The following is a 24048-nucleotide window of genomic DNA, read 5'->3' as shown; positions in this document are numbered from 1 at the left end:
TGGAAGAAGAGGCAGGCAACTCAGGAGGACTACAAGGATGTCATGAGGTTTTGCAGGTAGAAAATTAGAAGACCATAAAAATGTTTTGATAAATACATCAGCAACAAAAGGAGAGCTAGGAGAATCTCTATCCTTTATTGGATGTAGGGAGAAACTTAGTAACAAATGTTGAGGAAAAGGCTGAGGTACTTAATGCCTTTTTTACCTCAGTCTTTAATAGTAGGACCAATTGTCTTGTGGTATCTAGCCCCCTGAGATGGAAGTCAGTGATGGGGAGAATGCAGTGCCCATAATCCAAGGGGAATTGGTTAGTGACCTGCTACACCACTTAGATGTGCACAAATCTATGGGGCCAGATGGGATCCAGCCAGGGCTACTGAGGGAGCTGATGGAGGTGCTTACCAAACCACTTTCCATCATTTATCAGCAGTTCTGGCTAACTGGGAAGGTCCCAGTTCAGTGGAGGTTAACAAATGCGATGCCCATCTACAAGAAGGGCCGGAAGGAGGATCCGGTGGAACTACAGACCTGTCAGTCTGACCTCGATGCCAGGGAAAGTCATGGAATAGATCATCCTGCCATCACATGGCACATACAGGACAACCAGGTGATCAAGCCCAGTCAGCATGGGCAGCTCCTGCTTGGCCAACCCAATCTCCTGTGACAAGGTGACCTACTTAGTGGATGAGGATATTGTCTACCTGGACTTCAGTAAAGCCTCTGACACTGTTTCCCACAGCATCCTGTAGAAACTGACAGCTTGTGAGTTGGATGGGTGTAGTCTTCACTGGGTAAAGAACTGGCTGGATGGCCGGGCATGAAGAGTTGTGGTGAATGGAATCAAATCCAGTTGGTGACCGTTCACAAGTGGTGTTCCCCAGGGCTCAGTATTCGGGCCACTTCTTTTTAATGTCCTTTGTTGGTGATCTGGACAAGGGGATTGAATTTGCAGCAAGTTTGCAGGTGACAGCAGGTTGGGTGGAAGTGTTGATCTGCTTGAGGGTAGGAAGGCTCTACAGAGGGATCTGGACCAGCTGGATCAATGGGCTCATGCCAATTGTCTGAAGTTTACAAGGCCAAGTCCTGCACTTGAATCACAACAACCCCAGGCAGTGCTACAGGGTTGGGGAAGAGTGACTGGAAAGCTGCCTGGTGGAAGAGGACCTGGGGGTATTGGTCAACAGCAGCTGAACATGAGCCAGCGGTGTGCCCAGGTGGCCAAGAAGGCCAACAGCATCCTGGGTTGTATCAGGAATAGTGTGGTCAGCAGGACTAGAGAAGTGATTGTCCCACTGTGCTCAGCACTGGTGAGCCTGTACCTTGAATACTGTGTTCAGTTTTGGGCCCCTCACTACAGGAAAGACATTGAGGTGCTGGAGAGAGTTCAGAGAAGGGTAATGAAACTGATGAAGGGTCTGGAGCACAAGGCTGAGGAGCAGCTGAGGGAAGTTGTTTAGCCTGGAGGAAAGGAGGCTGAGGGGAGACCTTATTGCTGTCCACAACTACCTGAAAGGAGTTTGTATTGAGATTAGTGTTGGTCTCTTCTCCCAGGTGACAAGTGATAAGAGGAAATGGCTTCAATTTGCACCAAGGGAGATTTAGATTGGATATTGGGAAAAATTTCTTCACGGAAAGGGTTGTGAAGCATTGGAACATGCTGCCCAGGGAAGTGGTGGAGTCACCACCCCTGGAGGTGTTTAAAAGACGTGTAGACATGGTGCTTGGAGACGTTGTTAAGTGGTGGACTTGGCAGTGCTAGGTAAGGGTTCAACTTGATGAACTTAAAGGTTTTTTGCAACCTAAATGATTCTATGGTTCTATCAGGAAGTAAAAAAATCAGTGTTTGAGGGAAATGTATGAAGTTCAGGATTATCTGATTTAATTTCTTCTCCATCTTTCTGTTTAAAAATATGGAAAACTAATGTTGGAATATATTTTAGCTCTTGCTTGTCAGATTTGGAGGCCATCTCCAAAGGTGCATGAGTTTTAGATGTATTTTGTGAAATGAGGAAAGGTATAAAATGATAAAGTTGTAGGATAATAAAACAAAATTAAGTACAGGCATCATGGTAGACAGAAAGGAGAGGTGGATAAGTGCAAGGATAGATTTTTTTTCAAGAAGGCAACTTTACAGTAATATTGCAGAGTTATGCATAGAAGAATTTCTTGTAATGTGGTAGTGTTAGGGAAAAGAACCTGAGGAAGGGGTATCATCTGACAAGACCCTGGAAAAGTACCAGTGTTAGCATTGGATATAGTTTTTGTGGTGTGAATACCTGTATTCCTATTTTGGTATATGTTCTTTTGTTTTTCCTTTAGTGAAATCTACCTTTTGAAACATGTGGTATGTTTGTAAGTGGGAGCTAATATTTAAAACACTGTGCTGCATTAAAGGATTAAACTCTGGCTTGCATATGTAATTTTTTTTTTTTCTGATTGCATACCTCATGATCGTATTTAGATGGTAAACAACGGTATTCATTCTTTGGTTCTGACACAGCTGCTGTAGCATAGTATCTTTTTACCAGTGAAAGTGAAACTTAAGTGCTCTCCTTTAATTGCCATTAGTGTTCTTCTGCAAAACAAGCTTGTAAACTTGTGAACTAATTTAAAAAGTAAATTTCTATGTTTGATTAATTTGATACTTATTTTATTACAGGCCAGATCCTCCAAGTAGTTAGAACTGCAAATGGAGCTCAGTATATCATTCAGCCACAGCAGCAAGTTGTTTTACAGCAGCAGGTCATACCACAAATGCAGCCTGGTGGAGTACAAGCACCTGTTATACAGCAGGTAAAGAAAGAATTTAAGTAGGTACTCTTGAAAGAAAAAAAATTACAGTAATTAATAAAGAGGCTTGCTTTTTGTGAGCAAATTGAAATAGAACACGAAGTCAGAAATGGTATATTTTAAAAAAAGGTAATTGCCTTAAGTGTGTTTTTTAAAAATAAACAATTTTGAAATGTTGTTTTCAATGTCACTTTTATTCTTGCCAAATTCTGACTCTCTGCAGTTTAGAATTTGTGTCCCCTGATGACAGTTATATTATGTGGGTAATCCTACTCTACATACTTTTAAAAAATGTGTTTATCAGTTAAAATGATTCAGTGTCATATAACACATAGAATAAAATACCTAAAACAAACACACCCCTCTTGGTTATTTTAGTAGTGAATACAGTATATTTTATGAGGATTTTTGTTCAGGCGCAAGGTCAACTGTGTGTCCCGACTGTGTAAGCATTGAATAAGCATTGTGTCACAGTTTTGCAATTTAAGCATGAGGAACAATTTATAGGGAATTTAAAGTTAAATGTTTTATAGGGAACATTTAAAAGTAATCTTTTGGTTGAATTTAAATATTCTTCTGCTATAGTTGAGACTCAGGTGTGTTTTAGAATGGAAAGACAGTAGGTTTTCTTAGATGTAGCAACACAAAATGCAGAAAATGAATACCAAGTAGTGAAAGAAGGTATGTTATTGAAGGTGAAATTATGTATCTGTAATTATTGTTTTTCTAATTAGTGCAAATCAGATTTATATGCTTTAATTCTTTTATGTGAATAAGTGATATGGTAGTCTGTTATGTTAGCAGCCACAGTACTTACAATGATGTTCCATCAGGTTTTGGCTCCTATCCCTGGAGGGATTTCCCAGCAGACAGGAGTGATTATTCAGCCTCAGCAGATCCTGTTTACAGGAAATAAAACACAAGTCATACCTACAACAGTGGCTGCACCGACACCAGCTCAAGCACAGATTCCTGCAGCTGGTCAGCAGCAACCACAACAACAACAGGCACAACCACAAGCACCACTTGTTCTCCAAGTTGATGGAGCAGGGGACACGTCATCTGAAGAAGAAGAAGATGAGGAAGAAGACTATGATGATGATGAAGAGGAAGACAAAGAAAAAGATGGGGGTGAAGATGGCCAAGTTGAAGAGGTAAACTGTTTCAGGAGACTAGAGTGTACTTGTGTTTCATTTTTTTTTTTTTCAGTATTTGAAAGAAAACTATATTATTTAAAGAATATATTCCAGTAATTTTGAGAATATAACTTTTATCCTTGCATTTCAAGTTTTTTATTTCCCATATTGAAGTTGTGGCAACTGTGTATTAGCAAAGTACCTTGAAATGCAGCTGAGGAAGGGGAGGGGCACATCAAAAACTGTTAATTGTCATGAATGCTGTTTTAAAAACTTCAGCAGTAATATTTCTGATGTTGAGAGGTCAGCCATGAAGTTATGAAACACTAGTAAGTAAACAGAAATTGTTAACTCTGTTTGGGACCAAGTGCACACAAAAGCAAGGTGTTAGGAAGACTGACAAGGAGAGCATATATTTAGTTCACTGAGGGCATCAGTCAATGTGTCTGACCTGTATCTCATTAACTGTTCCAATGCTTTTGACATCTGACCTTGATTTAGTGAAATCAAGAGTAAAATTCTTTGCAACTTGTTGCATTCTTAACAATGTGTGCTTGATTTAGACTTTGAATTTGCTTGGTTTTGGACTTGAACCAATGGTTCGTACTAAGTTTTGGTGTGTTGTACCAAAAAGCCCCACAAGAATAATTATTATTTTTCTTTTAAAGGAGGATACTAATAAACTAAAAGTACTGTTATTTCAGTCTCTAGTAGGAAACTTGGTAATCCCTAAATCTCACTCTGTGTCACCCATGCAGTACATGTAGGTGAAACTTCTGATTTTTATCAAGGAATTAAATCATGTTTTCTGTCGTACATCTGCAGCAGTGTCTAACAGTATTTTTCCGTTACATCTTAGAGGTTAGGTTCTCATCACTTTTATGTTGATCAGCACTGCTGTCACTTTGAGTGTTTTAATAGTGCTGACATGGCTGGTCACAGACTGCCACAGACAAGCCATACCTTCGACTGCATTTATGTACAGGACCCATGTAAAACAAGCACGGGCAGCCGTATCCGCTTCCTCCTCTTCATCTGGCAGAGACGGGTTGTTAATACAGGCACATGCACAATTCTCTCTTGGTTCCCAAGCACACACAAGTTTGTATGTCCCTCCAGTGCCCCTACCCAGATTCTGCCCCTTTTACCCTCCTTGAATGTGTCCCCTATTCACTGGGTCATCCAGGCTGGTGCTTGCCAGCAAGCGTGTAGTATTCACACTCGTCTGGCAGGCACCCCATACTCACAGGTACCTTTGGATATAAGCATGGACCCCTTTGCCTGCCTAATACCCCAGCCCTGACCAAGGCTCTTGTACTCACTGGCTCATTCAGCTTTAAGGTTGGCAACTGTCACGAAGGCACCCCAAAATGACTCCCAGCAAATAATAAGCTTAAACCCACTTGAATTCAGAAGCAAAACTGAAACCAAATGACAGAAACCAATGCAAGTGGGCATGGAAGGAGGGGGAGTGTAATCTGCAAAATCAATCAGCATTCTTGGCAGTATATAATAAACTGAAGGTGCCTTATTAAATATAGATCATCATGCTTCAGTATTAAGTATTCTTTAATAGTGCCTTAATGCTAGCATTCTTGCTGAGACTTCATTATCAGCATGCCAGAGGTCTGTAATTTTTTGCTACCTTTGCTCATCAGCAGTTACTTAGCAAGTGGACGAGTTCCTTAAAGCTTTTGAAGTCACTTAAACATAGCATTACTTTGGAGGGAATTAGGACCTCTAGTACACTTTTTTTTCCTCTCACTAGCATCTCCTCAATTTAGCTTATATATTTGGAGGTAGGTTGGAAGATGAGGATTATAAAGCAGACTTCAGAAAAGTTGTTTTGCATTTATTAGAAGTTGTTTGAGCTTTTGAAATGTTTATTATTTACAAGACCTGAAAACCCCCAAATTTTTGCTGGAACAAAGTGTTAGCAGAAAGAGGAAGAACTGAAAGTAAGTTTTAAGTGACATGAAAATTAATTTTAGAAGTTATTTTATATGAATCTGTGCAAGAACATCCTAAAGCATCTTTTTTTTTCCCCACTGCTTTCTGCTTGTAGAGGTCTGTTTCTGTTTGTGTTATACCAAGTGTGAATAAGTCATGGAGTTTCTATTTTTACACATTGGGAGTGGTGTGAGTGATGCCATCTCTCCTACTGCTTGGATGCTTTAGAAAAATGAAAGTCTGTGTAATGATTTTTTTTTTTTTTTGTAAAGACAAATTGTAAACACCAGAACATCTACAGTAAAAGAAAAAGAATGTTTGTAGTGACAAAAGGCTGCAGTGCCCAGAATCTGGCCTGGACACTGAAGTTCCAGACTAAAATTGGTACGGATGTCTGCTCAGGATGGATGGCAGGATGGAAACGTATGTACATCAGCCATCTGCTGAAAAGCCTGGTATTCCCCACCACAAATGGATTTTAGGTGTTGTAGTTCATAGACAAGCCTCATGTGACTAATCAAAGTAACAGCTCTGATTTTACTAAACAGTATAACTTTTAGCATGTGTTTCTTTCAGGAACCTCTTAACAGTGAAGATGATGTGAGTGATGAGGAAGGACAAGAACTATTTGATACAGAAAATGTTGTTGTGTGCCAGTATGACAAGGTAATCTCTACAGAACAGAATCCAAGAATTGTGCTGTCTCTGTTCTTCTTCCTATCACGTAATAATTTTTCAGTAATATCTTTGTGACTGTTAAGTACAGGTAGATCTGTAAAGATTATAATGTGAATGGTAATATAAAAATTAGCTGTTGTTTGTTTTTAAAACAGGCTTGTGTGGCATGTTTGTAGTAAACTTGGTAATGAGTAAAGCTAAGGAAAACTGGCTGCATGTTTTTTTCTTCATCATGTTTTCCTGTGACCTTTAACAAAAGGTCAGTCCTCTGGGCTCAGAAGAAGTGAGCTATTGTAAGTAAGTTTGTACATTTGCCGTGGATGGAAGAAGTAGTCATTATGATTTAGACTTTTGGAAAACGGTTCCTTGATTACTAAAAATATATCTTCTTGATGATAGAATAGTTATCAGAAGAGAAGGTTCTTTCTGTGCTATGCATTTTTTACTGAAATGGCAGCGTGGAATGCTTTTGCTTACTTTGCTTTAAATTCTGCTGGACTGTCTTGCCTCCGCTATAATGACTGGTTTCTTTTTGCACGTTTGCACTGGAATATGCAAGGATTCATTCGTGTCTGGAATTGTTTTAAATGTGTCCAGAGGATATCAGAGGCCTTTCTACTGAGGTAGTATGCAGAAATATCATTCAGTGCGTATTTTCTTTCTTTTCCTAGGCTAGATTAATTGGATTGCGATGAATAAGGGTCCTTTTTAAAACACAAGAAAGCTGTAAGCTTGCTGAATAAAAGCTCCTATGTTGCAAAGAATGGCTTGGTTAGAAAATCTTCAGTTATGCCCAGACTTTGCTTAGACTTGTCATCAGATTTGACAGAGAATTTAATAGAGAGAAAAGTGTATCTACATCTCAGCCATCTGTCTCCTTCAGACTGTAATCCAAACCTGTTCCTTTCTAGGCAGTTTGTGAGGACAGTGAGGGACCTCAGAACAGCAGTCAGAAAAGCTTGTTGGCAGCTGCTAAAGCTGAGCAACAGGAACTGCTCTGAAATCCTAACCCTCTTAAAAATTAAGAATGTGAACTCAGTAGGGGAACAGTGTCCATCCTTAACCTCTAGTGCCATGTGCCCTGAAAGGATGACTTGAGTTGTTAAACAATTGTTCATGTTGGCTCTAAATGCACAGGATCAGCTCAGTTGTGAGCAAAGTTCCCTCTTGCACAGTGTCCTGCACCAGCTGGTGGTGGGTGCCTCTGGAACAATGAGACAAGGGCAAACAGGTATTGATGCTCATGTAGAGCATTTTACCATCCTTCCGTGAACCGCCTCTTGAGGGAGAGTGACTTTGTATCAATGGCCAGCAGAGGGTTTTTTCATTAATTTGTGAGAAATTAACTGAGTTATTTTTGAATCTTTGTAGACTTTATCTTATGACAAGAAATTTCATAAATTAATAATGTTAAGTGTGGAGAATTACCTAATTTTTAACCCATTAGTTTCATATGATACCTCCTAGTTCTTTATTTAGAAGATTGTTTCCTCTCTGCTTTTTTGGGGCCTGTTATGATATTGCAGACCATAATAACTGTCCTCAGTCATCTCTTTGAAATCAGAGCTACACTTTGCTTGGTTGATACTTGTACAGCTTTCCAAACATTTGTTAATTTTTACTTAAACAAAATAGATCTGGAGAATTTTTCTCTCTCTTATTTGATTCAGGTAGATAAGGTTGATGGAGGCTCAGAGCTGTTCATAACACAGGTGTGAACCTTCAGTTTATTAAGTGTTGTAGAAATGTTTGGCGACAGTTCACGTCTGCTTTTGACCCCACTGAGCACAGAGCTGATGTTCTTGTGGAAAAGTCTTAGAACATTGGTATCTCGTTCTTGACTTGTAATTGTCAACTCAAAGCCTTCAGTTTTTTCTATCCATGTAAACTGGAATTGGTTTTTTCCATCATTACTGCCTTCATATACATTGAATGCCACCATTGTTTTATTACACAATGAGTTAGGGCAGTAAGATCATTCTACAGCTCTTCAATAACTATTCTTTCGTATCATCAGTGATATTTTGTCCTTTGCCAGATGATTAGTGAATTCTTAAACCTTGCAGACTCTAGCCAGCACAAATCTCATCTGGAATTATCTCATTTCTCTGTGAAAACTGTGTTCTTACCCTTGTTTTCCCATCTTTATTCAGTTATTTATTCATCTGAGGGCCTTCCTTCATGCCTCATGGCAGCTCACATGCTTCTGATGAGGGATTTTTGCTGAATGCCATTTAGAAGGGCAAGTAGAGTATATAATCCAGACCTTTCCTTTTTCATTTATTTGCTGTTGCCACTGACTTTTTAGCTTAAAAGTGAGCACAGACCAAACAATAGTACTAATAAGTGATTGAGTGCTACGGTCATATCCGTTCTGGTACTACTTTCCTGTTTGTTTCTGCAGCACTAATTGTACGTGATGACACTTCCAGTCCTTGATGGAAATTGAAAAATTGCAATGGGGTTTCCTTGTTTGTATGCCTTTTGAAAAACTTTCTCAACTTTTTGAGATCACAGAATTACTTTTTTATGTTTTATCTGCAAATGTTTATGATTATATCTTCTTGTCCAGCTGCTTAATTGCATTGGTGGTGTTTTACTCTTTCTGATGCCCTTTTTTGCTAGGTGGCAGGTATTTGCTCTGTGCTTACAGTATGTGGGGTTGTGTGTGGGTTTTTTGTGTGTGGTTCTTTTTGTGTGTTTTTGTTTGTTTGTTTGTTTGTTTTATTTTGTTGTTGTTGCTTTTCCAAATTTACTCTTCTACCTTTAGACTGAATTTTATCTAATTTCCTTTCATTTTAAATGAAACATAAGAACATAAATTTAGTTAAACACTCTTCCAGTGGATTTATTGACTTAATACTCCTGGGAAATGTAGTTGCTGTTAGTTCTGGTGATGTTGTCTAGCTTAAGTCCTGCACACTGTCTTGAATGAAGAAAAGGATTGTGTGTTTTGTGGTTCCTGACTTTACTTCTTCATGAATTGACATGAATCAAGTCTTCATGACTTGACTGTATAGTATCTAAAACCACCTCGATGCTGCACATTGATGTTTCTTCAGCAGACATAAGATAATCAAAGTCTTCTAAAACTACAACTATTTCTTGCCCTTGTATCTTCTCTGATATTCTTCACCACATCGATCAACCTGCTTCCTGTAGTCGGGTTGTATTTGTTTGGGAGTAGGCATGAGGAGTTACTTCTGTATGGAATATTTTTGTTGAGAGCATATTAATAAAGTTGTTGTTTTATTCTTTGTATTATCCTGTGTCAACAGGAATATCCATTATAACCTGAAGATTCATTATGTCACAGGCAGCCGTAATATGGACTCCCTGGGGAGGAAGAATGGAACGAATGTCTTAATTTAAAAATTTCTTTTCTTCTGTCCTAGCATGTCTTGGGTTATTGCAAATAGCTGGACTGATCTCCCAGCTTAATCTTACAGATTTCTTTTAACAAAGCCTTAAAAGGACCAGTAATGTAATTGGGAAGACAATAGGTTGAAGTTGAAGCTTCATGCCGTCATCCCCAATACTGGAGATACTACTTTTCTCTCTTGGCATTTTACGATGAGAATTGGAATATAAATAATATACAGTTACTCACTGTTGAGGAGAAATTGTGGGATGTAATTCTGGTACATATATTCTATACAGTTTGTGCATTTTGTACCAGAGAGCTTTTCAGACTGAAAAGATTGCAAATAATCCCCTTGCCTTTTAACCAAAACTTAACTTTCGGAAACCCAAAGTCACACTCTAATATCAGAAGTAGCCAGTTGGATAGACCTGCTGTCTATCTATGGGTAACATAATCAGACTAGTTTTCATGCAGAATGGAGTTTAGACGTGAGCTACAAATAATGAAGCTTAGTGCTTGACCCTGTCATGGCTGGTTTAAAACATTAGTTTTTCTGTTACGGCGGTAGAAATTGAGATTTCTGACTTTCAAGTGGAGTTTTGTGGCTGTTGTAATCAGAGATAATTTAATCAAATTAAAGCAGCACTGGTGGATATATCTCTCTTCTCCCTTTCCAACCATCTCTAAAAATGTGCTATATGCTTTGGATTTTCGAGTGCCTGTGTGCTTGCATGGTTTTGTGACGGTTACTGTCCTTGGTTTAAAAATGAAAACACAAAATACTGGTATGTGCATAATTATTTTTCATTTTTCATATCTGAATGCAGAATTGATTTTCAGGATATCGGTAGCAATTCAGTAATGTATGTCTAGTAGTTATTTTCATTTTTATTGCCATAATATACTTGCACATTAATACCTGTTTTTGATGCAGAGTAATAGTTCAACTTTCTTCCCTGTTTTCAGATTCATAGAAGTAAAAACAAATGGAAATTTCATCTCAAAGATGGCATCATGAATCTTAACGGAAGAGATTATGTATTTTCCAAAGCCATTGGGGACGCAGAATGGTGAAGTTTTAAAAGACAAAACAAAAAAACTCCCCATAAAAGGAAAAAAAATCAAAAGCAGGAAAGGTTGAGACTTGGACATATACTCCAATCAAAAAGTGTATCTGCACATCAGAAATAAACGATAAACAAAAGTATTGGAACAAAGGTAAAATGTGGCAACAAAGACACTACTTCAAACGAGCAAGCCATGGACTGTAGCAGCTATAGCATTGTCTGGGAGCTGGTTTTGTGTGTTAGGAATACCTTAATTATCAGTTCTACATACAGGTACCTACAGCTGGTATTTAGCATGTAAGGCTTTGTTCTCCCCCCTTCTTCCCTTAAGATTTTAAAATACTTCTTCCACTGATTGAAGGAACTGTTCCCTTTGATAGATTATTAATCTGAAAATGCTTATTGTGTGTACAAATCTTTGCTTTGAACACTTCCTTTTGGTAGTGAGGATGGTCAGAATGTTACTTAAACTGCGTGCAAGCTTTGTACAGAAGGGTAAGAATTAAGGTGTTAAATTTTAAATAACTTGTATAAGGAAAATATTTTTAATTCTGATATGCTCATTAATTATTATATCTATTTGTTGTTTTCAGTTCAGTTCCCCATGAACAGGTTGTTGTTCCTAGCAGTTACAAAATGGTAAAATGATCATTTATATTTCAAAATTATTTTAATTTCATGTAAGTGATACCTTTTATTTAGGGTTGTATTTTTTCAATACTAAGCACCTGTAGCTCCCCCCCACGAAAATCAGATTGCTTAACCTGTTAATTATATTCTTGCCGTTCGGTGGTGGTTTAGCATCACTGAATCAATTTCTACTGATTTTTTTTTTTTTTTAAAGGCTTCAGAGACCTTTTGAATCAAATGTGTGGGTAATGGCATAACAGATGCATTCCTTCACCTGCTTACTACATATGTAGTCCAGACTTTCACAAATAATTCAACAGGCCACAAGAATACTAAATTTAAAAATAGAAAATCACATAAAAATTTTAACATCCTGGCTACAACTCTGTTAATCAAAGATCTGCTTTACTAAAAAGTATAGCCATAAATGACCTGCAGCAGTTAATCTCTCTAAAGTTTCCAGGTGGCATGTAGTTTCCTGAAGAGAACTGCACAGCTTTGAGAACACAGATTTTGTCAGAGTATCTTTAGACTGTCTTGGTAACAGGAGGTCGAGCAGTTGGATGCACTAAACCTTGTGTAGTCACTTCTTCACTTGCCTTTTCCAGAGGGGTGGTTTTGTGGCTTTTTTTTTTTTTTTTCTTTTGTGAAAAGCAGCAAGGTTGGTTCCTGCTCCTTCCTTTCCTCTCCTGAGAAGCAAAGACCTTTTCTTCATGCATATGTTATTCTTGCAAACCCTGCTTTCAGAACTGCAGTTGCTTTTGAATGTGGAGAGGGAATGGGCATTATACTTAAGAACTGTTGAGGAAGGAATGTTCATATGGCTCGCCGTTTCAAAAACATTTTTTGTTTCATCAAGTGCTTTGAAAGATGGTGGAAAAAGGACAGCGCAGATAACTAAATTGGGGAAGACCTTCAGAAGGAGGCATTTGAACAAGGTTTTTTGACCTTTTTTCCTTGAGAATGAAAATTTTTAAACATGATTTAACAAGGACACAAATGTATTTTAGCATTGTGGAACGACTACTCATTCTCTTCAATTTCCTTGCCTCCAGGGAATCGTCATTTAGAGTGCATTTTTGGCTTCAAGGTATCTCAAAGTGATTGGTGTTTGCTTTCTTCTGAACAAAGCAGATATTTTAATTTTTTACCACTGTTGACACTTCTATGTACAACTGCAGTGAAATCAATAATGTACAAACTAATTCCTTCCCTTACCTTTTCCAGATCTGTTACCAGTAGGTCTTAAGTAATGGACTTCAGAAAAATTCCCATAATGCTGCACAACCAAACCAATAAAAGGAAGAGAAATCCCTTTAGCTGTAGATTCCTGTTTATACTACTGGAATCCAGATTATTTGTACGACACTTTGTTTTCATACATCGTAGCGATTTTTTTTTTTTTTCACCCTCATACATATACTAGAAGCTGCATAGCCTTTTATTTATTTTTAAGGGATAGCAGAACTTTAAAAGTAACTTAAGCTTAGACTGTTCTGAAGGATGTTCAAAGCTTTCTGAACTTGCACGGTCTCTTGCAAGCTTATTGTATGATATGCTTTTCAGATAAGAAGTTTTGTCTACAAATAACCTGTGAAGTTTTCAGAAAGCCAGTCAAACGTGAACATACCAAACTGTGCTCTTATTGCTACATCAAGTGTTCCTTTTTTTAAATCAAAAAGCATGTTTAATTTCATTTTATTGTAGCAGCTTGCTGTAAGAATGTAGTTTGCTTAATTTTATTATTGTACTTGAATTTTTAATCATGGTTTTAACAATGTAACTGAACAGACCATTTCATTAGTTTCCAAAGAAACCATTCCTTTCAGAGGGCAAAGGATTCCCATGTTCATAGATCATAAATGATTTTTCCACACTCCCCCCCCCCTTTTTTAGTTGTGGTTTGTTTGTCGTTGTTGTTTTTTTCCTCCCATTTAAATAGTTCAGTATTACGGAAACAATAATTTCAAGAGGGCTTATATTAAAATTTGCACAGATAATGGAGCACCTTTTTATGATGGAAAAAATGGGGAAATATAACTTCATAATTATAACCATGATGGCTGATGGAAACTTGTAGAGCAACTGGGCAAAACTGGGAGTCTCGTGCCTTTTCAGTTTGCTGAATACCTGTTTTGCCAGTATGACAAGACTTTTTCTTGATTCCTGAGAGAGTAAATTTCCTGCAGTGCTTCAATCAGAAAAGCATTTTTTTTGCTCTAATTCTGTTTGGTTTTAGTGTGTGCAATCATTTTAAAACATCTAAGTTGAAAACAAATTGAAATACGTTTTCTTTTAAGGAATTAATAGAGAATTTAGTCACATAAGGAACTTTATATTGGACTATTTAAATAAAATATGTTTTTATTCCCCCTCATTTGCTGGTTAGTGACAAGATTTCTTTGAGGCTTCATACTCCTTGTTCCTGCATTGTACTCACAAGTTGCATTTGAAACATCATTCAGTTGCCTAAACATAATTTAAAGTGATAATTGTGGTCCAGGTTTGTTTCCAAGCATTGATACGTGATTCTGAAGCACAGTTTCTAGAAAAGAGCAAAGAACATGTTGTGTCTTGTAACAGGTTTCTTTTTATATAAATGTTTTCTCTATTTCTGCTGCACAATTAGGAGTGTTAAAATAAACGTCATTGAGTCTGTGAAAACAATTCCACTGCTTGACAGTTAGAGCAGCAATTATGTCACCACATAGCACTACCAGAGTAAAATTTTTTTTAATTCCAGTGAAGGAGTTAGAGACCTGGTTAACTAAAGTTCATTTTGATTCAATCTCTTTAAGTTGTAAAAGCTCCTTTAAAAACAATAAACCTCCCCCCAAACTTCCCCCAAAGCAAAAGCTTCCTAATAGAATGAAATAAGAAGAAAGTGAGCAGTGGGTTTAGGGTAACGCACACTGGGTTGATACTGGGCTGCCTTACACAGCGGTGTGGGGTGGCCTGTCCCACCCCACCCACACCCCCAGCTGCAACTGGAGTTCTTTGCAGACTTTGAGATTAGTGACTATACAAGATGAAGAAACGTGCATATCGCGATGTGTCGGTGTCTGGCATTTACAGTCTAGTTTTCCCATTGCTGTGATTGGTTGGGAAATGTGTAAAAACCAGTCCACTGGTTTCTGTGTTGTCTGCTTTTTTCAGGCAGTTCATGCAGTGTGTCTTTTAATTATTACTTAGTGGATTAGACATTGTGGAACAAAAGGAGCTTTTTTTAACAGGAAGAACTACCTTGGGTTAGCTATATGTACAGTCATCCAGTGAGACACGTTCCAGAGTGCGTGGGGTACCAATAGATTACGGAGTGGGGGAATATCCTTTTTTGCTGTTCTGAGCTACTATTGTCAACTGCTGTTGTACATATACTGTTATGTGTAAGGGGGTAAATATATTTATTATGTTTGTAAAATTCATTCTGTACAATTGCAGATCAAGGTTGCTCCTCTGTGATATACAGGATATTATGTTTCAAAGGCCATGCTTGGAATACGATTAGAGAACTTAGTATTTTGATGTACTAAGACCTATTTTAAGTTTAATATTTTGCCTTTGCAAAAACTTTAATTAAAGATGTTATTTAAAAATGTTTGCCACTTTGTTTACTGTCTTGCATGTGCATTTGTTTAACATATGAGGCTTAATGACTTATGTAATAACACCGAAGATTTCTGAATTTATTTTCATCACATGCAGGTAACTTCACTGTCACATACTTGTTGAGTTTGCTTTGCAAAGTTTTGCTGTCCATTTAACATGTTCATATAGTTTAAAAGAATTCACATTTTAATCTTGAGGCCAGATTTCTATATTTATTTAAGAATTTTCTCCCTATGGTAACTTGAGACTTAGGTCTTGAGGCAAGATTGGTTGAGTAACTTGGAATGCCATCTGGATGTTAGTCTTGTAAATGAAAATGCAAGACAATATTGAAGTGAGATGTAGAGTTGTTGGATGGTGGCTGGCTGATCGTAAATGTTTCATCTTCATCTGTGACACTGATTTGACAGAATTGCTTTCTAGTGGAAGCAGGTGACATCTTTTTAGTTCCTGGCTAAAAGCAGTATCTTGAGATGTGACTTGTGCTTTATTTTTAAAGCTAGATTTTCCACTTGAAATTTTAAATATAATTAGAGTGTAAGCTATAGGCTATACTGCCTATATTGGGGGGGTGGGAGTGTTGTATTTTGAAATGTGGTGATTTTGAAGAAATATTGTAGCTGTAGTGGTGTAAAGGTATAGCAAACCAAGAATCTTAAGGAGTGTTTTTGTTTTTCCCTAATACTTTTCTTGCCCTCCAGCCCTCAACACCTGGGCAAGTCTAAAGAAAACAGTACTGTTTTTTCCCATAAAATTTGTATTAACTGTCACCTTGAAAAGGATTTGGAGCCAATTCTGCATAACTATCAGAAATCAATTATGTTTTACCAAAAACAATCACTTCTGTCTGAGCTTGCATAATGTGTAAGAAAAAAACAGCTTGGAGAGTGGCCTGGTTTTCCTGGCCAAAATATTTTCAAATAGGCCCCAAAAGGAGGAGTGAAAGCAGGATTCTAACAGATTAGTAGCAAACTCAAAACACAAAAAAGCTGGATTTTATCCCGGTAAGGAGAGAACATTATAATAGTGAACATTAACTGTGTTCCCCCACCTGTGCATGAGCAAAGTATTTCAAGGATGTTTTTTGTGCAAAATAAAAGTACCTGTTTGTAGTGGGGTTTTTTTGTTGTTTTTTGTCCCCCCCCCCCCATCAGCTTGACTTCTTTCTGGCTTTATTATTTTAATTGCAGAGATATGAAAGGATAAGAATCTTGGGATACTAGCATAGCTTTCAGTATACCCCCATTTAGTTTCAGCTACACATCATTCCTTATAACTTGTCTTAAACTGTATCAGCTTTGGAGTTTGTGGTGGTTTGCTTTTGTTTGCAAAATACTCTGTTGAAGACTGCAGTCCTGCTGCTTGTTTTCAGAGCAGACTCTCATCCAAAACTGCTCTCATCCTTTCAGATGTAATGACATCTTTAGTATAGTCAAATGAAGTGCAGTTGAACTACTTCTGACCTTCAGTGCGCATCCATAACATTCAGAAAATCGTTTTTATGGCAATTTTTTTCTTTTGCATGAAGATTATTGCAATTATTTTTGTGTGAGATGCCTGTGCAATTACATCTATTTACAGAGTATAAATGCATGTGTCTTTGCATGACCTAAAAGAGGGCTATCTGAAATAATGAGGTAATACAGAGAGAATAAATAATTGAAAATAGCGCTTTGAATTACAAATGATATTGAGTTGCCCATTCACTTCCATAGGTCAAAACCCCTCTCTGAAGGTGGATATCGGTGAGCTGGTGTTTTAAAGTGCCTTTTAGTGATAACTATTTTAGGAAAATACATACCTGGGTGTATTTAGTTTACACTTTCTAGTTTTTGTTCTCATTTTGAGTTCAGTTTTGTAAACAAAATGTTATTGGATTTGAAAACAGCAAGTGTTTAATTTGGCTAAGTCTATTTCAATAACAAATCCAAAACAAAGACTATAATTAAATTGAAAAACAAAACAAAACATCTTGTAAACAAGAGATGCGTGTGGACGTGTGGCTCTTTCAAGGTAGAAACGCTTTTCCTTTGCTAGTGGTACCAAATGAGGCAGAACTGCAGGGCGGGTGAGCCCTCTGGGTGTCTGGAACAGAAGGTCCCGGTGAATCCCAAGAGAGCTGGAATGCTGCTTTACAAGTGCTGGAGCTGGCAGGATTTAATGCCAAGGTAAAGAAAAACCCTTCCAAGCTGGTGACAGAGAAGATGATTTGGAGTAGCAAAAGAAGGCAGGCAGTCTTTTCCCCAAATGACCTGGCTGCCTGATTTTTCCAAAGACTCATTCCCCTTTCTCCTAGGAATTGTGCTGCAGGGTTCCCGCAGACAGGGCTCCTCTTGTGTCCTGTTGTACCGGCATCTGAGGATTTTGTACAGACCTTCCCCATCAGAGGAACAACGGCTGGCTCCAGATGGGCTGTCTGGATTCAACAGGTAATATATTGTGGGAAACACGGTGTTCTGGGGAGTGCTGCGTTCTTAAAAAGGATGTGTTCCAGCATTCACCCTGTGGAAATTATGCTTGTAGGTTTTGTTCTGTCTTTCGTTGCCTTTTTCCAGAAAACTCAGATTCTTGCAGGATGGAGGCTCTTCTGAGCTTACCTTGTTCGAGCTTTTAACAAAGACAAAGCATGAACGATGGGAATAGTATTCCTGACATACTGTTTTTTTGTGGACTGAATTTGTCAGTCTGATTTTAATAAGGTTTAATCTTAAAACATTAAAGCAGCTTGTAATAAAATTCCATGTAGGTGTAGGGAGCTGACAAATGGCTTGGTGTGATGATGCCACTGATGTTATAAATTGGTTAGCTAAAGAAGAAATATATCCACATCACAGACACTTCTGCACATATCACTTACGTTGGTTTTAAGAGAGGGCAGAGGGAAAGTGGAGCTCTTCCTAATTTTAGCAGATCAAGTTGCTGTTGATGTTTATTCAAAATATTTTTTGGCTTTCATCTTCTGTCCTAAATCATTAAACATCTTTGTAATTTCTCTCTGAGGTTGCTGTATATATGTTGCCATGTAGCTTAAATAACTTTAGATAATCGGTGGAAAATGTAAAGTACTCATCAAATAGGGCACGGAATTTCTTCCATAGTAGAGAAAGGAGATGTAAAGACAATCTGGAAAGAGGAAACTGAGAGAGAACAGAGAATCAAGACAAAAGAAGTTAGCCAGCCTTGTAAAAATAAATAACCACAATTCAAAGAGAGTGCAAATATACTTAGTTGTCCAGAGATAAGTGTATGTAAGAAATAAAAAAGACTTTTTTTTTTCCCCCTGGACTTTTCGTGGGAAGGTGCATCTTCCAGAGTGTCAGCCACGCCTTCTATTTGCCTTTTAACAAAATATACTTCTTTCTGCTTTATACTGAGATACCAGTGCTGGATTTTGTTGGAATTCTGTAGCTGGCTAGCAGATCTGATCTGCTGTTTCCACAGCTCCCTCTAGGCAGCAGTAGTAACCCACATATAATTTAGGGAATTCTTTCGCTGCAGTAAAACTGAAACCAGTATTGTGCATCCAACACAAACACAACCTTCAGGCTGCTTCATATTTCAGTGCTGTTGTGCACGACTGTCAGCCACAAGCCACGGGGATGACAGACATTCAGACAGTGCCTCAGAATTTGCGGTGTGAAGTTTTTTGTTAAAACTCGTATTGCTGCTTTGATTTACTTTGTTGCAGCTTTGCCTTCACAAAAGGCAGGGAGAGCTGTCATTTTTCTTCACTTTTCAAAGCAAAGTCGCTGTCATTTCAGCTGAAGCTGTTCAGCTGTAGGACAGCCAGCAAGCGTTTCGCAGTCTGGACAGTTATGAGTCTCAGCGTTTGCAACCCGGAGGTTCTTCTTGGCAGCAAAATAGGTCCTACAAAAAGTATCACCATGTATATGTAAGTAACAATCCAGCCATCCTAGTTGCTTTGTAATGACTGTTCAGCAAGCCCTTAGATATGTGTTGTGAATGAAGTTGATTTTCACAACAGATTTCATTCCTTAAAAGGGACAATAAAAATAGAGAACCCGGAGGACATGCCTCATGACAGCTGCATAGTGAATAACTGAAAACCAAAATGAGTGTGCTCCTCCGCCTCCTCCATGAGCTGCAACTGAACTGCACAGATGGGTAAGGATTTGGCCTCAGATGGGTTGACATTGCATGTTGTCAGGACAGCACAGTGTTGTGATTTACCCCCTGCTAGTGATCATAACTGTGACACCTGCTCATTCACTCTCCACCCCTGAATAAGGGAGAGAATCAAAAGGGAGGGGATAAACTTGTGAATTGAGATAAAACCAGTTTAATAAAATAACAAAATAATACTAATATACTACTAATATATATACAAAGTGGAAATAGAATTTTAAATAAAAGATACGCAACGCAATTCCTCACAAACTCCATCCATGCTGAGCAGCCAGTCCCAGGAAGAGAGAGCACCCTCGTCCCAAACAACCGACCCGGGAGAGAAAGAAAGGCTCGGAGGCCACTACAAACCAGCAGGATGGCAGAAGGCCGAACTGAAGGAGCTCCGGAATGGAACTCCATCCAAATAGAACGGAACTGGAACGAGTCTCCCAAGCTGGAAAACCTGACTCTGGTTAGATACGGAATGTGATGCTAATGGCATGGAATAGTCTTGTTGATCAGCCTTGGATGTCAGTCAAGGTCTACCCCATCTGTGCCCCTCTTCCCAGCTGCCTCAGACCTGCAGATAGAAAGACCTTTGCTCCCAGACAACAATAAAGATAACAGCAAGTTCTTACATTCTCTTCGTTCTGACTCAAAAACACTGGAAAGTTAGTTGAAGAAAAGCATCATCTCCAAGAGTGTTATCTTCTTGTTCTCAAACTAAATCCAAATGATTGTGCTAGCTGTGAAAAAAAGTTTCTAACCGCATGAAGAAAATGGCGCACACAGAAATCGCCTACCCAAAAAGTAGGGCTAAGGTTCAAGTCAATTCATATTAATCCTGCAAAAGTTCAGCTCTTGAAAGGACTAAGTTCAGGATGGCCCCAATGAGGTCCAAGTCCTGTGTTACAGTTGATGAGGCTCTTCCATGTTCTGGAATAGTTACCCAGTGCTTTCAGGCTGGAGAATAAGGAGAGGCAGCTTCAAAAATTAGGAATTTCCACAGCATTGGTGTCCTCTCTAATCTGACGGCCTGGTAACTTGAGGTACTGTGGCAATTCATACCAATGTGTGTGCATGGGAGGGCAGGTGTGGGATGGGGAAAGGAAGTTAGAACTGACGAGTTCCGCTGATGAGACACTGCGTATTGACCTCATAGAGCCTCCATTTGTTCATTTTCACGTCACGATTTATAGTTGCAGAAAAATAAGTTGGGTCAGATGGAAGTGACAAAAGAGATTAAACGTATTTCAGCTTTGTGCAGGTGTATCATTAAACCAGCAGGAGTTCTAGGTTAACTATGCTGTCAGAATCTCTTGGTGTGTGTCACTAAGACCTCTTAACTATCTTCTGTTCCAGGGCATGATGGTGGCCCGTCAACGCCTTGTGCCTTAGCCACAAAGTCTGCATCAAAGTGTGGTATAATGCCATATTTTTTCAGATTTCCTACCAAGCAGGAGTGGAGTGCATAATGGAAAGGCATGATATCCAACTAATTTTGAGCCTCACCCTGTGCAGTTTTAACTGCAACCAAGAAACCATTTGATTGCTGAGTGGTTTTAGAGTGAGGATGCCTGGCATGTGTTAGAAAAACAGTAGAGATTATGCTGCTGTTACTCATCAGCCTGCCCAAACAGCCTGGAAGGGAGGGTTTGCTTCATTTTAACACATAATCATAGGAGGTCTGCTCAAATCAAACTTACTTTTTAAGGAGTTTTTTTAGTACAGATTTTCCGAAGACTGTGTTGTGAGCATTGATATTTAAATTATCCAGCAAGAAAGGAAACAAAAATGAATTTTGTTTATCTTAAACCAAAATGCTATGGTAGTGATTTGAAATTTACCTTTTTTTACTTGTGCTGTTTTCAGATTCCAGGATCCCATAGCAGGGTGTGCTTTACTTTGTCTGTAGCTGACCTGTTGCAGATGGTGTCATCTAGAACAGATGCCTACTCGATCAGGGAAATGACATCTCTCTTCACAGGTGAAGAGAAAGGAGACTAGCAGAGATCAGCGATAGCCAGTTTCAATTAATTAGCTCAAAGTTCCAAGTCCTCATAAATAAGGCTCCCGCTCAACCTCACAATTTTTTCCTACAGTGTCTGAGAATGAAGAAATCATTCATAGTGTATACATTACCATCAAATTATGCAAATAGAATCATAGAAGTTTATGCAGAGATTCTATGCCACCCCAAAACAGGATTATCTGTTCTCCAATCTGAAATCTCAGAGGCAGCTGAAGTTCTGAAGAGTGGTAACATTGGCTTTTCTCATTTCTGTGCAGGGTTTGAGAGAAGGCAGGTAGCCTCTGCCCTTCCACTGGAGCCAAGAGGTCAAAGCCATTGAGGCAGTGCTGTGAACAGGGCATGTGCTCTTTTTCACTCTGCTGTTTTGTTTTTAATCTATGTGGACCCTGTGATCAGGTGTACTGCAGGAAGATGCAATTGAAACTGCTTTTGCAGTCTGAAAAGAGGAACTGCTTGAAGACATGAAAAGTGGCTGCTGTGGAACAGACCAAAGTCCGTCTGTGCCAGAATCCTGACTGTGATAGCTGCTAACAGTGTGTGTCGAGTGAAGCATAAAGAATAGGCAAGCATGTAGGATATACTCCCCAAGTACTCTCTCCCATCTGCCAGGTATTCGCAGCTCAGAAGCATGCTGTGACATATGGTATTTTGTCTTTTTAGTATCTTTTCACAGATTCCTCTTCCATGAATTTTCAGTCTCTGTGAACTTATGTAAACTTTATTACCCACAGCAACCTTTGACAAGAAGTTCAGTAACTCAGCTACTCCTGCCTACTCATTACTTGTTCGAGCTTTGTCATCTCCCTTCTAGTCTGAGGGGTCCTACTTAGTGATTTCTTAGCTGCAACTCCAAGCCTTTCATGCTTTTTGCTTGCCTACTCTGAAACTTTTCTAGTTCTGTTATATTGTTTTTCTGTTGCAGAGATAAGAACTACATTATTAGAATTGTTTATGTTGGAAAAGATCCTTATGATGCTTGAGTCCAATTGTTAACAAAGCACTGCCAAGTCCACCACTAAATCATGTACCAAAGCACCACATCTGTATGTCTTTTAAACACCTCCAGGGATGGTGATTCAACTGCATCCCTGGGCAGCCTGTTCCAATGCTTGTTAACCCTTTCGGTGAAGAAATTTTTCCTAATATCCAATCTGAACCTCCCCTGGTGCAACTTTAGGCCATTTCCTCTTGTCCTATCACTTGTTACTTGGGAGAAGAGACCAACATCCTTCTCACGACAACCTCCTTTCAGATCACGGTGGAGAGTGATAAGGTCCTTCTCAGCTGCCTTTACTCCAGGCTAAACAACCCCAGGAATTCAAGGTGATGTAATAATTGCTGGTTTTATGTTCTACTCTTTTCCCAATAATATAATTTGATTTGCTTTTTTTTGACATCTGGGAATCGTAAGCTGGTGTTTTCATCGACTTACCTGCTATACCCCTGAGATCTTGTTCCTGGATTGGGGTTGCCAGAGCACATCATTTAAGATGTTGATTTGTCTTTTTTTTAACACTTGTATCACTTTCTATTTCTCTACACTGAATCCCTCTTTCCAGTCATTGACTCTTAAGAAATCTTCCTACAGTTCTTTGTAGCTATCTGGTTTTCTTATTGCTCTGGATATCTTAATATTACAGGAAACTTTGTCATCTTATTGTTCACTTGTTTTCCAGGTCCCTTATGCACTTACTGAACAGCACAGGCCTCCTAGAAAGAGCTATTTTTTCCTTGTCACTTGTTGGCCCATTGGATTTTCTTCTTGCCGATAAGCTTAATTATCCTAGCTGATGCCAGTCAGCACCTACAACTGAGAAAAAGCTTCCTTTGCACCCTAAAGCTTTGTGTAGGATGGAGGTACAATTACAGGTGGTGGCAATGTGCACAGATACTGAAGTCAGCTGGTTTTTTTTGGGACAGGGAGGGCATGTAAAGAGTTAACTGATATTTGAGCACTTTTACAGTTTTCAGCAGTGGAAATTGTCACTCATGTGGTTTTGTCCAGGTAATGCAAGGATCTATATAGCAAAAATAATCACCTTTTTTTTTTTTTTCTCACTGATGAGAATTACTGAACAGAAAATTTGGCAGCATAAATTTTGTCAAATACAGGACAAGAGATACTTGCTGTGAGGGAAGACCTAATGGGAGGGAGGGATCTTCTGTAACGTTGCATTTGGGGAGGTTCATTTAGTTATTCTGAGAATTCCTGCAGTAGCGTCTCTCCACCACACAAATTTCTTACTATGCAAGTGTGTTCTTATGAAGTATCCAATCCTTAGTCACTGTGGCTGTCACATACATGTTAGGTTTAGAAAGCAGAATGGAAAATATGAGATTCCAGATTTAGTCTTTTGAAGGGGACCTTGTGGCTGTTAGGTGGTTCTTCTGATGATCTCTGTTGGAACCCCGGAGCTCAGCAGTATTCCTACTGCTCCTTTCCATCCCTGCTGCACTGCCTGAGATGGCCATTTAGGATGTCCCTTTCCCAGCTAGTGGTGGGGACAAACACAAACCCCCTGTCAAACAGTGTGTCACCTGGTCAGCCTTCTTGGCTGTAGGCCAGCCAGGGAGAACAGTGAAGTTGAGGGTAAAAGAAACAGTATTAGCTTCTTTTATAGGAAACAGATTTATAAAACCTTCAGAAAAAACTTGCTGAGCCTC

General features: G+C 38.8%; 1 protein-coding gene across 1 annotated transcript in view; it reads left to right on the top strand.

Annotated features, from left to right (window-relative positions):
* GTF2A1 (general transcription factor IIA subunit 1) overlaps nt 1-15213 on the top strand; it is a 30793-nt gene extending 15580 nt beyond the window's left edge. The window contains exons 6-9 of the mRNA XM_065838039.2: nt 2660-2793; nt 3624-3944; nt 6453-6542; nt 10885-15213. Of these exons, the coding sequence (XP_065694111.1) occupies nt 2660-2793; nt 3624-3944; nt 6453-6542; nt 10885-10992 (653 nt within the window). The 3' untranslated portion in view covers nt 10993-15213. The remainder of the gene's footprint in view (nt 1-2659; nt 2794-3623; nt 3945-6452; nt 6543-10884) is intronic.
* The last annotated feature ends 8835 nt before the right edge of the window (nt 15214-24048 follow it).

Source organism: Patagioenas fasciata, chromosome 5, assembly GCF_037038585.1.
Source record: "Patagioenas fasciata isolate bPatFas1 chromosome 5, bPatFas1.hap1, whole genome shotgun sequence".
NCBI lineage: Eukaryota > Metazoa > Chordata > Aves > Columbiformes > Columbidae > Patagioenas > Patagioenas fasciata.
Note: the sequence above shows the minus strand (reverse complement) of the source record. Positions and strands in the feature narration are given on the sequence as shown.